Source organism: Pseudophryne corroboree, chromosome 3 (assembly GCF_028390025.1).
Source record: "Pseudophryne corroboree isolate aPseCor3 chromosome 3, aPseCor3.hap2, whole genome shotgun sequence".
NCBI classification, from domain to species: domain Eukaryota; kingdom Metazoa; phylum Chordata; class Amphibia; order Anura; family Myobatrachidae; genus Pseudophryne; species Pseudophryne corroboree.
The window spans coordinates 535,523,771-535,538,661 of record NC_086446.1 but is presented as its reverse complement, the minus strand read 5'-3'; the positions used below and the strand labels follow the sequence as shown (position 1 = coordinate 535,538,661).

Sequence of the window (14,891 nt, the reverse complement as noted above, 5' to 3'; positions counted from 1 at the left end):
TCGGTACTCTTCAGATAGCTTTATTTACACATTTAGAACAAATGGACTTTCATGGCAATTTTACAAGACACAAATATTTCCCAAAAGCAACTACAACCTGTTGCCTGTTTGCGTTCTAATATTATTTTGAAAATCTACATCCCAGATAAACAATTGATTGCATAATTCTATCCCTTTTATTGGCTGATTCCATGTATCCTATTTTTGAAAAGAGAAATGGGACCTAGTTTTAGGACAAGACAACTTAAATGAGCACTTTTTGGCATATGTTACATATATTCACTTGGATCCACTTAAATTATCTGGTAGCAAAGGATTGTGTAACAGTTTTCTGCTTCAGACAAGACCTCCAACGTTACATATTGCATACATGAATTCTGGAAGTTTTTCAGCAGCACACATATTGGCTTCTACTACTGGGCAATTGTCATTTGTCTTCTTCAGTTTGTTTTCATGCAAATTTGAATGTAAAGGTTAAAGTTTTAAGTAGGACTTCATTATATTTTCTGGTCTTGGACATTAAGTATTGTACAGGATATGCATATTTGCCTTCAGTTCATATATAAAGAATCAGCTACCAACTTCTAAATACCGGTCTGAAACTTGCGTCAGCTTTTGACTAGCAGCCAGCCAAACTTCTGTTGACTGAATTGGAAAGGTTTTAAAATGAATCCAGTGATCACAGAATTGCAGTCCAGTAGCCAGTGAAAGCGTTCTTATTTGTGTTATTTTCACAGAGAGTAGCTTTCCAAGTCTTCATGGTAATTTTGTATATTATAGCAGGTAAAAAACGCTTATACCCAATGTATAAGGTGGAAAGATAGGCGGTGCAAAAGATACACAATAAAATTATTTAATTTGCTCAAAATTACAATTTGTTACAGCGATAATGTTCTGCTAAAGAGTTTTTCTTGGTGTCACTTTGTCATGCTGGAAAGCCAGCCCAGTTTGAAGAGGGATGGTGCCTGAGTGTCGTCTTCTTGGGTCGCCAGTTGCCTGAACAAAGAGCCTGGTCTAAAACGGTCATCTTCAGCTTGTGGGACGGTCAAAGGAACCTGCATGTATCAGAGTAAGGTCAGCACAAAGTCAGACACCGGTAAGCCTCTACACAGACTGCTACAGGAGCAGTGCCCACATGATGGTGTTCAAACCACTTCCATCATTACCCTAATGCAGTGGTTCTCAAACTCGGTCCTCAGGACCCCACACAGTGCATGTTTTGCAGGTAACCCAGCAGGTGCACAGGTGTATGAATTACTCACTGACACATTTTAAAAGGTCCACAGGTGGCGCTAATTATGTCACTTGTGATTCTGTGAGGAGACCTGCAAAACATGCACTGTGTGGGGTCCTGAGGACCGAGTTTGAGAACCTGTGCCCTAATGTATGGGATACTCATTACATCAACTCATGCAATATAATGCAACTGGTTAATAAAAGCAAAAGCTGCACTAATCAAATGTATAATGCCCGAAGGAAACCACTTTTAAAGGCACTCAGTTCATTTTTTTATTAAACTGTAATAGCATAGTTTATCTATAGATAATATAATTCAAATCATACTAAAGAACACAAACAAACAGAAAAAAAAACCATGCAGAAAACTTGCTGTGCATTATGCCAGTAGCAATCAGAGACTTTGAAAGCACAGGCAGTATCTATGGGTAGGGTATGGGAAGTAATGCGACTCTCTCAGTGCTTGGACTGAATTTATGTCACATGGAGCAACTGATGAGAGCTGAATTAGAACACAGTAGTTGGTTAGTGATCACCGAGTGTGAGCAGACGGCTGTGTAATGCTTTTATTAAGATGTATGGAGGGGTGTGGCTGAAACGTAGTGTTTAGGATGTATTGCAATAGGTTTGCATTTGTTTAGCATTGCTAGAGATGGGGGATGATTCAATTGGGTTGTCCAGTTGTTCACCAAAGAGACCGTAAAATGTCTGACCACATTAGAAGAAAAAAAAAAGAAAAAGAAAAAAAGAAGAGGTCCTAGTAACATAGTAACGGTATGGTTACCAGGACTCCTGCAGCTTCAGATGTACTCCCCTCCTCTGGCACTTTACATTTTACATTGATAACACTGCTGTACAGAAAGTGGTTGCTGGATAAACAAATTCCAACAAGCAGTGTTTCCATGCCTCAGCCTGGGTTACTGCTATCTAGACCACAAGGTTGACAGTTGGCAGTGAGCTCATTAGTAAACTATGAGTAAATACACCAGCACCAGTTCCCAGCATCAGAAATACGTCCGTTACTGAACTGGCCGCTTGAATTCAGACATGAATGCTTGTGTGTGGCCAACAGTGTCATATGATGCACACAAAGGTTGTGTTTATGCCAGATATTTAAAAGGGCAATGTATGCTTTTACTAGCAAAAATGCTAGTAAAAGTATTCCCCTTTTAAATATTGGAAATAAACACAATCAGAAGCGTCGTAAGTAAACCCGAAAGTGTTATGCTTGTTCAGTACCAGTGCCATACATACACAGACGTAATACACGGCAAAATAAAACACCCCCATTATTCCCTTTAATATATTTTTTTGGTAATTTAACTTACTGTCTATGTGTTTTTTGGGGCTTTTTAGTTGTGCCATAAAAACAAATTCCATGCATTAAAAGTAAGAAAGGCTGACAAATAGTAACAAACCACTGAGAAAAATCACACAACAAAATACTCAAGTGAGACGAACTTGTGTTTCTAGAGAAGATTATGGCTCGTTAACAGCTAGAAATCAATTTACAGGAATTAAGATGTAGCAGTGAAATAAAATTGACTTGTCAAAATATAACAGATTGCTTGCACTCTAACTATTCCAGGGAAGAACAGTGCTTGGTACACAATTAAATATTAGTATAAACATTTCTAAAACTCCTTGTGTGCTATGTAAAAAGATGTAACAGTTTAATACAGTATATCAGTGTAAATGTGTCCCTTTTGTAACATAGGGGTTTATGTAAGAAGTGTCAGGTTGTACAACCTGGCATCTCTGATCGTGGTTATGCCAGATATTTAAAAAGTCAATGCTTTTACTAGCCATGTACTGCTAATAAAATCATTGCCCTTTTAAATATCGGGCATAAACACACTCAGAAAAGGCAGGTTTCACAACCCCATGGTTTGTAAATAAACACCATAGGGGAGTATTCAATTAAAGTCAGATCCTCTCCGGAGGAGAGGATCTGACACGTCACTATTCACGTGCCTTTTCTGCCTGTTTCCCCCGCCCATTCATTTCCGCCCTCTCTTACGTTTTTCGACAGTGGCAGGGTCAAAAACACATGGATGAGCAGAAATTCCGCTCATTCATGTGTTTTTCGACTTATCAGAATTTCCGAAAGGGCGGAAGAACAACACTTCAATTGAATACTGAAGTGTCGGGAAGTTCTGATTACCGGCGGAAAGTGACGTCTTTCCGTCCTGTCGGAATTTCCGACCGTTATTGAATACTGCCCATAGTTGGAAATGCTACAAGTTATGCTAAATAACCTAAATCAATAACACAAGTGAGGGGACATAAATAGAATGAACATAACACCATTTCACTGAATCCAAAGAAAACATTTTGTAACTCAGAAAAGTTTATTATGCATTGTACTTGTATAGTGGGGTTGGGCGTGGGGGATCTGGGACTCAGGGTCGACTCACATTAGGTCAACACCTATTGATCGACAGTAAGTAGGCCGACACAGAAAATAGTCGATATGAGTTTTTTTGGTGTTTTCTTCGTAAAGTGACGGGGAACCCCAATTAGTGAACTGTTTCCCCTCACATGGCTTGCTTCACTCGCCATGCTTCGGGCTCGGTGCCTCGCTCCACTACTGCTGCGATCGGCACAGAATACAGTTTTCAAATGTAGTCCAAGTGGATCGTAAAGTATTAAAAAGTAAAAAAAAGAAAATAAAAAAAGTGTGAAAAACTCATGTCAACCTTTTTCCATGTCGACCTAATGTGTGTCGGCCTAAACACTGTCGACCCAGAGTCCGCTTACCGGTGTGGGCCTCCAAACTAAGATCACATGATGTTCATTATTAAATAAATTACACTACTATATACTAACACAATTTCAAGGAATAAAGTTAAGCAATGTGGTTAAATAAGAAAAAGAAAAAAATAATAATAAATAAGCCTTTTTTCCAGTCTGCCCACAAAAAAGTATTGCAAAATAGTTGTGTAATGAATAGTCTACTCTATAAAAATATGACTAAATTAACACAGGAGGAGTACAGCCTGAACCAAGCACACGGGTAGATTGGCTTCCACCATGGGCTTAACTATAGTATGCCATTGTTATGAGGCCCAGAGGCTTAGGGGTCCATGGACCCAGCTCATATAGGGGGGTCTATTAACTAAAGTGCACGGAGATAAAATCCCAGCCAATCAGCTCCAAACTGTCATCTTTCAAACCCAGCCTGTGACATGCCAGGTAGTTGCTGATTGGCTGGTACTTTCTCTCCATGCACTTTATCTTTATTCAAGGATTAGTAAATGGACCCCATAGTTGTCTACCAAATTCTTGAAATTGCCTGCTATGAAAAAAGGGGAGCTCATCAGCGGCAATCTCGCTCAGTAAAACTCCACACTAATATGATCCATTTCCCACACTACTGTTTAATGCTCACAGAAACAGCTGAGCTAATCATTAAACCCAGCACTGTTGGACTGTAGGCATCTCCTTATTTACAGCCTTTATGAAGCCTGGGGGAGGGGGGGAATTGAGCTCTGCGTGCCTAAATCAGGGTTGGCTAGTTTAAACCACCCTGGATAGTTTATACCACTAAATGGATATGAACTGCCAAATTCAAACTGTATGTACACATGTACGCCTATTGTGAGCCGGAATAAGAGAGTTTGTATATTTGTATGAAAATTCATACCACTGCAAGCGCATGTGTTTTATCCCTTAGAATGTAAGCTCTCACGAGTAGGGCCCTCTTCCCTCATGTGCTTATCCTTTTCTTACTTTAATAATCCTCAACTGCCCAAATCACGCAGTTTTTTGGCCACCTGGAACTTATCTCTGTCATTTACTGGTGTAGTTATGCTTAGTTACCCTGTACTTGTCCTAAATTGTCTTCAACTGTAAGTCACTGTTTTCCTGTTTTGATTATGTGCATATGTACTCTGTAATTGGGCACTGTGGAACCCTTGTGGCGCCATATAAATAAAGGATAATAATAAAATAATAATAATAATTGTGAATAAATATTTGTTATATACTTTTTAACAGTCTTTGAAGAAAATGCCATTATAGCTATGGTATTTACATTAGGTGGCACGGTCTACTAGAGATCCAACAGTTAGTGCCCTCAGATATTGTAAAAAAAATACAAAAACTTATACACACACACACACACACACACACTTATACACTGGGTGTTGCACTCACCTGCATTTTCACATCTTCCGCTGTCCTGCCCAACGATTTTGCCTTTCGTGAGCTAGACATACTGAGAGGGAGCAGGCCAAATCTAACACAAAAATATGTAGATATATATTAAAACAACAACAACAACAACAACAACAACAACAACAACAACAACAACTTCTTGGCCTCTGCTGTGTAATTCTAGAATGTAGATATTTTTCATGCTGGCTACATGAAGACCTGTCTTTTATGAGTAAATAGCACCTACCAGACTTGGACTGGCCCACAGGGGTACAGGGCAAACCACCGGTGGGCCCTACTGCCTGGGGGACCACCTCCTGCTCAAAGGATCAGGTTCCACTTGAATTATACATGTGTTACCTTATACTGGACTATGGTGTATTTTCTACAGTGCATTGCTGTTATTAATCTGGTACATTATCATGCATGCAGCAGATGAATTTACTGTATATATTTATGAAGGGGCACTCTAATGGTTAGTCAAACCAATGAGGTGGCAGGCCACACCCCCACTGCAGACTGACCACACCCCTAACACAGGCCCCTACCACTGCATTCCCCCCGTGGGCCCTACATGCCCCAGTCCGATACTGGCACCTACTATAGAATAATCAATGCTACTATGGCACCAGTGTGCTATTTGGAGAACATCTAGAATAATAGTTAGTGATTTCTTTATATGTGCAGCGGCTTTAACCCATGGACATCCAGCAGTTCTGGTTTTGCTCAATGTGCACCAAGAAGCGGCATGACAGCACCAAGCCTTCAAAACAGTAATTCAAAATCCAAGGTTAAAATCATGTTGCCGTGTTACATAGATCCTGCTGTAGTGTGACAGTTACATACTGTACTTTTATGTACGGAGGATAATGATGTAAGGTACCGTATTTGACTGGATGCCAATGGGAGGACGTTGTGCATTTCCTGAATTCCCAGTGCTGAGCTTCTGCTGGTAAATTGGTTTTCTGCTCCTGTTAGTAAACCGAACAAGACCTGCATGGAAAGAACATGATACATAATGTATGTAATGGGTCTGTTAAGAAAATAAGATTTTACTCACCGGTAAATCTATTTCTCGTAGTCCGTAGTGGATGCTGGGCCTCCGTAAGGACCTTGGGGAATAGCGGCTCCGCAGGAGACTGGGCACAACTAAAGAAAGCTTTAGGACTACCTGGTGTGCACTGGCTCCTCCCACTATGACCCTCCTCCAGACCTCAGTTAGGATACTGTGCCCGGAAGAGCTGACACAATACGGAAGGATTTTGAATCCCGGGTAAGACTCCTACCAGCCACACCAATCACACCGTATAACTCGTGATACTATACCCAGTTAACAGTATGAAATATAACTGAGCCTCTCAACAGATGGCTCAACAATAACCCTTTAGTTAGGCAATAACTATAAACAAGTATTGCAGACAATCCGCACTTAGGATGGGCGCCCAGCATCCACTACGGACTACGAGAAATAGATTTACCGGTGAGTAAAATCTTATTTTCTCTGACGTCCTAAGTGGATGCTGGGACTCCGTAAGGACCATGGGGATTATACCAAAGCTCCCAAACGGGCGGGAGAGTGCGGATGACTCTGCAGCACCGAATGGGCAAACTCTAGGTCCTCCTCAGCCAGGGTGTCAAACTTGTAGAATTTAGCAAATGTGTTTGACCCCGACCAAGTAGCTGCTCGGCAAAGTTGTAGAGCCGAGACCCCTCGGGCAGCCGCCCATGAAGAGCCCACTTTCCTCGTGGAATGGGCTTTCACTGATTTAGGATGCGGCAGTCCAGCCGCCGAATATGCAAGCTGAATCGTGCTACAGATCCAGCGAGCAATAGTCTGCTTAGAAGCAGGAGCACCCAGCTTGTTGGGTGCATACAGGATAAATAGCGAGTCAGTTTTCCTGACTCCAGCCGTCCTGGAAACATATACTTTTCAGGGCCCTGACTACGTCCAGTAACTTGGAATCCTCCAAGTCCCAAGTAGCCGCAGGCACCACAATAGGTTGGTTCACATGAAAAACTGAAACCACCCTAGGAAGGAATCGGGAACGAGTCCTCAATTCCGTCTTATCCATATAAAAAAATCAGATGAGGGCTTTTGCATGACAAAGCCGCCAATTCTGATACACGCCTGGCCGACGTCAAGGCCAACAGCATGACCACTTTCCACGTGAGGTATTGTAGCTCCACAGATTTAAGTGGCTCAACCCAATGCGACTTCAGGAAATCCAACACCACGTTGAGATCCCACGGTGCCACTGGAGGCACAAACGGGGCTGAATATGCAGCACTCCCTTAACAAATGTATGAACTTCAGGCAGTGAAGCCAGTTCTATTTTGGAAGAAAATCGATAGAGCCGAAATCTGGACCTTAATGGAACCCAATTTTAGGCCCATAGTCACCCCTGACTGTAGGAAGTGCAGAAATCGACCTAGCTGAAATTCCTCCGTTGGGGCCTTCCTGGCCTCACAGCACGCAACATATTTCCGCCATATGCGGTGATAATGGTTTGCGTTCACTTCTTTCCTAGCTTTAATTAGCGTAGGGATAACTTCCTCCGGAATGCCCTTTTCCTTCAGGATCCGGCGTTCAACCGCCATGCCGTCAACGCAGCCGCGGTACGTCTTGAGCGGCAGAGGCCATGGGTCCTCTGAGATCATTTCTTGGAGTTCTGGGTACCAAGCTCTTCTTGGCCAATCCGGAACAATGAGTATAGTTCTTACTCCTCTCCTTCTTCTTATTCTCATTACCCTGGGTAAGAGAGGCAGAGAAGGGAACACATACACCGACTGGTACACCCACGGTGTTACCAGAGCGTCCACAGCTATCGCCTGAGGGTCCCTTGACCTGGCGCAATATCTTTGTAGCTTTTTGTTGAGGCGGGACGCCATCATGTCCACCTGTGGCCTTTCCCAACGGTGTACAATCATTTGGAAGACTTCTGGATGAAGTCCCCACTCTCCTGTGAGGAAACCTGAGGTAAAAAATGTTCTTCCCAGCTGTTGCTGTGGATACGAGGTCCCAGAGACCATCCCCAAACAATTCCTCACCCTTATAAGGCAGAATCTCCATGTGCCTTTTAAAGGCAGCATCACCTGTCCACTGCCGGGTCTCTAATACCCTCCTGGCAGAATGGACATTGCATTAATTCTGGATGCCAGACGGCAAATATCCCTCTGTGCATCCTTCATATATAAGACAACGTCTTTAATATGCTCTATGTTAGCAAAATATTATCCCTGTCTAGGGTATTAATATTATCTGACAGGGTATCAGACCACGCTGCAGCAGCACTATTTATGCTGAGGCAAATGCAGGTCTCAGTATAGTACCTGAGTGTGTATATACAGACTTCAGGATAGTCTCCTGCTTTTTATCAGCAGGCTCCTTCAAAGTGGCCGTATCCCAAGACGGCAGTGCCACCCTTTTTGACAAACGTGTGAGCGCCTTATCCACCCTAGGGGATATCTCCCAACGTGACCTATCCTCTGGCGGGAAAGGGTACGCCAGCAGTAACTTTTCAGAAATTACCATTTTCTTATCGGGGGAACCCACGCTCTTTACACACTTCATTCACTCATCTGATGGGGGAACAAAACACTGGCTGCTTTTTCTCCCCAAACATAAAACCCCTTTTATGTGGTACTTGGGTTCACGTCAGAAATGTGTAACACATTTTTCATTGCCGAGATCATGCAACGGATGTTCCTAGTGGATTGTGTATATGTCTCAACCTCGTCGACTCCGTGCCGACATCTGTGTCTGCCATCTGAGGTAACGGGCGTTTTTTGAGCCCCTGATGGCCTTTGAGACGCCAGGGCAGGCACGGGCTGAGAAGCCGGCTGTCCCACAGCTGTTACGTCATCCAGCCTTTTATGTAAGGAGTTGACCTTGTCGGTTAATACCTTCCCACCTATCCATCCACTCTGGTGTCGGCCCCACAGGGGGCGACATCCCATTTATCGGCCTCTGCTCCGCCTCCACGTAACCTTCCTCATCCAACATGTCGACACAGCCGTACCGACACCGCACACACACAGGGAATGCTCTGACTGAGGACAGGACCCCACAAAGTCCTTTGGGGAGACAGAGAGCGTATGCCAGCACACACCAGAGCGCTATATAATGCAGGGATTAACACTATAACTGAGTGATTTTTCCCCCAATAGCTGCTTGTATACGCATATTGCGCCTAAATTTAGTGCCCCCCCTCTCTTTTTAACCCTTTGAGCCTGAAAACTACAGGGGAGAGCCTGGGGAGCTGTCTTCCAGCTGCACTGTGAAGAAAAAATGGCGCCAGTGTGCTGAGGTTGATAGCCCCGCCCCTGTTTCGGCGGACTTTTCTCCCGCTTTTTTCATGGATTCTGGCAGGGGTAATTTATCACATATATAGCCCTGGGACTATATATTGTGATGATTTGCCAGCCAAGGTGTATTATATTGCCCTCAGGGCGCCCCCCCCCCAGCGCCCTGCACCCATCAGTGACCGGAGTGTGAGGTGTGCATGAGGAGCAATGGCGCACAGCTGCAGTGCTGTGCGCTACCTTGTTGAAGACAGAAGTCTTCTGCCGCCGATTTTCCGGAACACTTCTTGCTTCTGGCTCTGTAAGGGGGACGGCGGCGCGGCTCCGGGCCTGAACATCGAGGTCGGGTCCTGTGGTCGATCCCTCTGGAGCTAATGGTGTCCAGTAGCCTAAGAAGCCCAAGCTACCACCAGTTAGGTAGGTTCGCTTCTTCTCCCCTTAGTCCCTCGCTGCAGTGAGTCTGTTGCCAGCAGATCTCACTGTAAAATAAAAAAACTAAAATATACTTTCTTTCTAGGAGCTCAGGAGAGCCCCTAGTGTGCATCCAGCTCAGCCGGGCACAAGATTCTAACTGAGGTCTGGAGGAGGGTCATAGTGGGAGGAGCCAGTGCACACCAGGTAGTCCTAAAGCTTTCTTTAGTTGTGCCCAGTCTCCTGCGGAGCCGCTATTCCCCATGGTCCTTACGGAGTCCCAGCATCCACTTAGAACGTCAGAGAAATCAGGCTATTGTAACTTAATGCACAAATTATTTCTAATGCGACTGAGATAAAGAGCTTAGGTTCTCTCATTTAGTTTGAGATCTAGATCACTGATTTGATCACCTGCAATTATTTGCGCCCATGTGTGACTCAGCCATGGAAGCGTGCACACTGCGGCCACGCTAGTAGCGGCAGAGTTGCATTTGCCATGGTTAGCGGCAAAGATGGCACTGACTCACCTGTACATAGGGTGGTATAATCATGAAGCAGTGAAAAGAGTGGAGAAGTGAACCTGTGGAGAAGTTGCCCATGGCAACCAATCAGTGGCTCTGTACAATTGTATAGTATGCAAATTATAAATGTTACTTCAATGCTGATTGGTTGCCATGGGCAACTTCTCCACTGGCTCACTTCTCCACACTTTTCACTGCTTCATGAATAGACCCCTTAATGTGTTGCTATTCCCAGTTTTCAGCAATTCCAGCATACATGCAGCCCTCTTCAAGTAAAGATTTAGACTCACTGAGGTTCTCTGTGCCAGTCGATTCAGATTGACATTCAAGTGTGGTGTGAAAACATCCAAATCAAATGGGTCAATGCATCGCTCCAGCTGATCAGCCACTTGCTGAACTCTGAAACATAATGCGGTGTAAGGCCATTTAGTTATCTCTTCTGCATTCACAGAGGAATCTTAGGCCACATTTCCCTATTAGCATCAGGAACAAACCTGGAGTCCGGCTTGTTTTTACTGTTCTTTCCATCTTCGGTGCGGGAGCTGAGAATGAGGCATATATAACGGAGGTCAAACAACAGCTGCAGAGCTCTGCTCTGTGTGAGGGAAGTGGACTGTTTCTGCTAATTAAAGAAAGAACATGCAATTATGTATTTTATATATTTAGTAATACATACACAGAAAAGATTTGCATTTTTGGACAGTTATGAATACTATTCTCAGGTAAATAAGAGCATATTAAAAGTTCAGAATATAAAAGAAAACATCTGCTTGCCATGTGCAAAACCACCATTTATACACAGTTATCCTAATGTAGGAAACCATTTTGTAGTCTGAGCCAATATTCACCTACCAATTTACTAGGAACTAGTGACAAAAATAAGATATGATTGTGTCATAATGAAGTCCAGGGCTATATCAATTGCTGCAGGTGCTACTTAGCGTAACCATAGCAAGAAAAGCATATGGGCACCTCTCACAACAGGCAGTGTCCCCAATTATGGGAAACAACAGGACAGTAGCAGCCCATCTCCTGGCAACGTTATAGGATGTTACTAGTACCTACTGAAGGTCTAAGCTGCATTCTTATAAATATTGGCTCTGCTCACAAAATGGTCGCCTACATTGTGTGCAGCCAACAATTGTAAATGTATGATATTTTTAAAATAATGCAACGAAAAGTGAACACTGGCAGGCTGTACCTTTCCTACAGTCTCCTGACACAGCGTCCCATACGCACTGACCACTTCCTCCAGGCAGGTCCTCAGCAATTCCTGCAGGGTCACTTTGGGTAATGCATGTCCTCCTACACGGTTAACTGCTTGACACAGGCTGAACAAGAGTGACTGGACATACCAGGAACACTGTGGCAGATGTACATATATATTATTAGCAGACCACACATTTATTGCATATCTAGATATAGTGAGATCGCTTACTATTGGGAAAGTATGTGGGCAGGACAGAGCACGGGGAAAGGGGGCATGGTGGAACAGAGCAGCAGAGATGGCAGGCAAGACAGGGGGAGAAGCAGTGAGCAGACACTGAGGTGATTTTATAAAAGCAAATATACCATATTATAATATCAAATATTCTAGAATATACACCATATTTATCAGCTGGCAAAATGTGGCATACATGATCAACATCTCAAACATGAAAATGATTTCTTTATGCGAGGAGTTGCACTAATTAGCGTATACCCGTTACCTACACACATTGGAGTCAGCCATTTGCAACAAGAACCATATTTGCGAGAATCCTGCCTATGACATTACTCGGAATTGGCGACATGACTGAACAAAACTTGTTTGGCCCCACAAAATCCTGTCCCTTGTATACAGGTGGTGGTTACACTTTTTATCCTTTTCTATTTCCCAGCTGTATTCATTTTACCATAAATAATGTACCAATATGGAAGAACACACCTGCCCCGGGAGCCGGATTTTTGACGTCACACTACTTCCTGCCTCAGTTTCCTCTTGAATTTCTGTTTCCTCCCACTGAGTGGCAGTGGCTAGTACTGACCCAGCTGCGTTAAGCAGAAGTGTGTGTGTAAAGGAATGAACTAGATGCTGTTAGAAAAAGAAAAAGAAATTACTTTGTAAGAAAAATGTAGTTTGAACATGAGTTGCTTTAACCTTGCCTGTGAAACTTGCAATCTGTAAGAACAAACTACATAAGTAACAACTACTCTTCAGGGAACTATAGCATCATTCTGCTCTTCAGAAAGACTGAAGAAAAGCATTCACAACTGGAAACTTCTTTTACAGATCATAAGCAATAATTGGCTATCCAGTCAAAAACATGAAACACTGCCGCCTAGTGGCCAGAGCATCCCAAAATGAAATGGTGCAGTGTATTCTTGGATACCAAGCAATTATTCACATTAACTAGGCCTAAAGGTGCATACACACTTGCTGAGAAAGTAAACAACGTCGCTTATGTTCACCCTTCCTGAGCGGCGTCATTTACTTTCTCGGCAAGAGTGTATGCCAGCAACGACGAGCGAAGCGCAGCCCCATGGGTCGTTAATGACCCTCACTGTTGGCCGTGCATGCAGCTCAATTTGGACTGTCGTCCAAGAGCTGCCTGCATGGCCAGGCCGCAGCGTGACGTCACTGAGCGATACGGTTGTCATATCGCTCAGGGTGTATGCACTGCCGCCGACCACACGGCACAGGAGGGGGAAACACTAGGTGACGTCGCTCATACAGCACATCACCTTTACTCCAATAGGATATTTTACTCCACAATAGTAATTAAACATGTTTTGTTTTCAACATTTCAATAACAAACATTAAATGCTGTGTAATGGGAAAGTGATCTGACAGTCTGATCTATAAACCTGGTATATGCAACTAAGTAGATGAGATTTTCCTACATTATGTGGGACATACTTTTACCACGACTGAGTTCCAGATGGCATAAGCGTCCAGGGACTGTTTAATAAGTTTATCTTTCAGCTCTTGCCACTTGCAGAGAACCTGAGGCTTATCAGCAGTCTTTCCTTTACCAGACTTTTTTCCAGACCTAGGCTCCCGTAAACTCTTGTCTAAAATACCAGATTTACCCAGAATGCATTGTTTCAAATGAGGGCAAAGTTCACCGAGTGACTGGCATAGCCTTGCTAGGAAAAGTACTTTACAAAGTTTAGAGCTGAACAGCACAGTGTTATGGTCACCGAGTCCTATCTGTGCAGCCATTTGTAACTGTGACCTCACGGAGTCCTGAATTTGCTGCATACAGGTAAGGCAATGTTGACTTAACATCTCCTGCACTGTACTTGCATCTCCGTACCGATCAAAGGCTGAGAGTTTAGCGCCTGTTGTGAGAGAATCATTCTGCTGTTCAGTGGCAGATGGGTCCCGTGGCAGGTAAAAGAAGAGGTCTTCCAACTTCATTTTTAATTTAGAGTCTAGTGCTTGACAGAATCCCTGAATGCAAGGAGTGACTGCCTGTGCCTTCAGCGACAAGCCGCTCCGGCGCTGGGGTTCACGACTTCCCACATTGACCCAGGCTGCATCTGTCGGAAGGTCACTTTGGCTCTCAGACCACAGGAAGGAGCAGATGTTGCTCTCGTGTTGGATGTGCTTAACTGTGTCTGGATTCCCTTCAAGCTCCTGCAGAGAGGAGAGTAGGAGCTGCACAGAGTCGTTGGATATGGATTCAAGGCCTTCTTTTATTAATGTCTGAGTAAAAAATAAAATAAAAAATTGTGAGAGCAATTACATTTTCAGCAGATACATATTCCACAGTCATTCTCCACTGCAAAACAACACCAATATGGGTCATAACACAAGTAGATTCTTTATTGAGTACATAAGGTAGACATAATACAAGTTATTAACAGTGGTATTCAGGTCGTGCAAACCGTAAGCTATATTTGCCTTGAAATGAAAAATATAATAGAATGACTTCATAATTACTTGTCATCTTGTGATTGCTAAAGTTACAACTGTATATAATGGTTCTGCTCTATAGGCCAACAGTGTGTGACAGAGCCACATCCCTCACTGCTATACCTGCTTAATTACTGTCTATACTGGATGCAGTCAATATACCGGCTGTTGTGATCCCTGTGTTAAGGAGACAGACACTGGAATCCCGACAGCAGTCATTTTACTGACAAACAGAATCCCAACACCCACCTGGTATTCCCACACCACGAACAGAGTAGAAACCGAACCTATGGCGAGTGCTGCAAGCCCGTGAGGGGACTCGTTGCCGGGATTCCAGCAGACAGGATGCTGCGGTTGGTATA

At 43.6% G+C, this 14,891-nt stretch overlaps 1 protein-coding gene across 3 annotated transcripts in view; it reads right to left on the bottom strand.

The window, feature by feature from the left end:
- Positions 1–839: 839 nt before the first annotated feature.
- The window catches only part of COG1 (component of oligomeric golgi complex 1), an 86,887-nt gene continuing 72,835 nt past the window's right edge, over positions 840–14,891 (bottom strand). Inside the window, exons 7-15 of one of the 3 annotated variants that reach the window (XM_063961161.1) lie at positions 13,528–14,319; positions 12,556–12,702; positions 11,830–11,991; positions 11,123–11,250; positions 10,919–11,027; positions 6,278–6,387; positions 5,395–5,476; positions 2,698–2,732; positions 866–1,055 (exon numbers count right to left, since the gene is read on the bottom strand). In XM_063961161.1, coding sequence (XP_063817231.1) covers positions 2,706–2,732; positions 5,395–5,476; positions 6,278–6,387; positions 10,919–11,027; positions 11,123–11,250; positions 11,830–11,991; positions 12,556–12,702; positions 13,528–14,319 — 1,557 coding nt within the window. In that variant the 3' untranslated portion in view covers positions 866–1,055; positions 2,698–2,705. Of the gene's footprint in view, positions 1,056–2,697; positions 2,733–5,394; positions 5,477–6,277; positions 6,388–10,918; positions 11,028–11,122; positions 11,251–11,829; positions 11,992–12,555; positions 12,703–13,527; positions 14,320–14,891 lie in introns of all 3 variants that reach the window. The other 2 variants (XM_063961160.1, XM_063961159.1) reach the window with 2 other exon arrangements.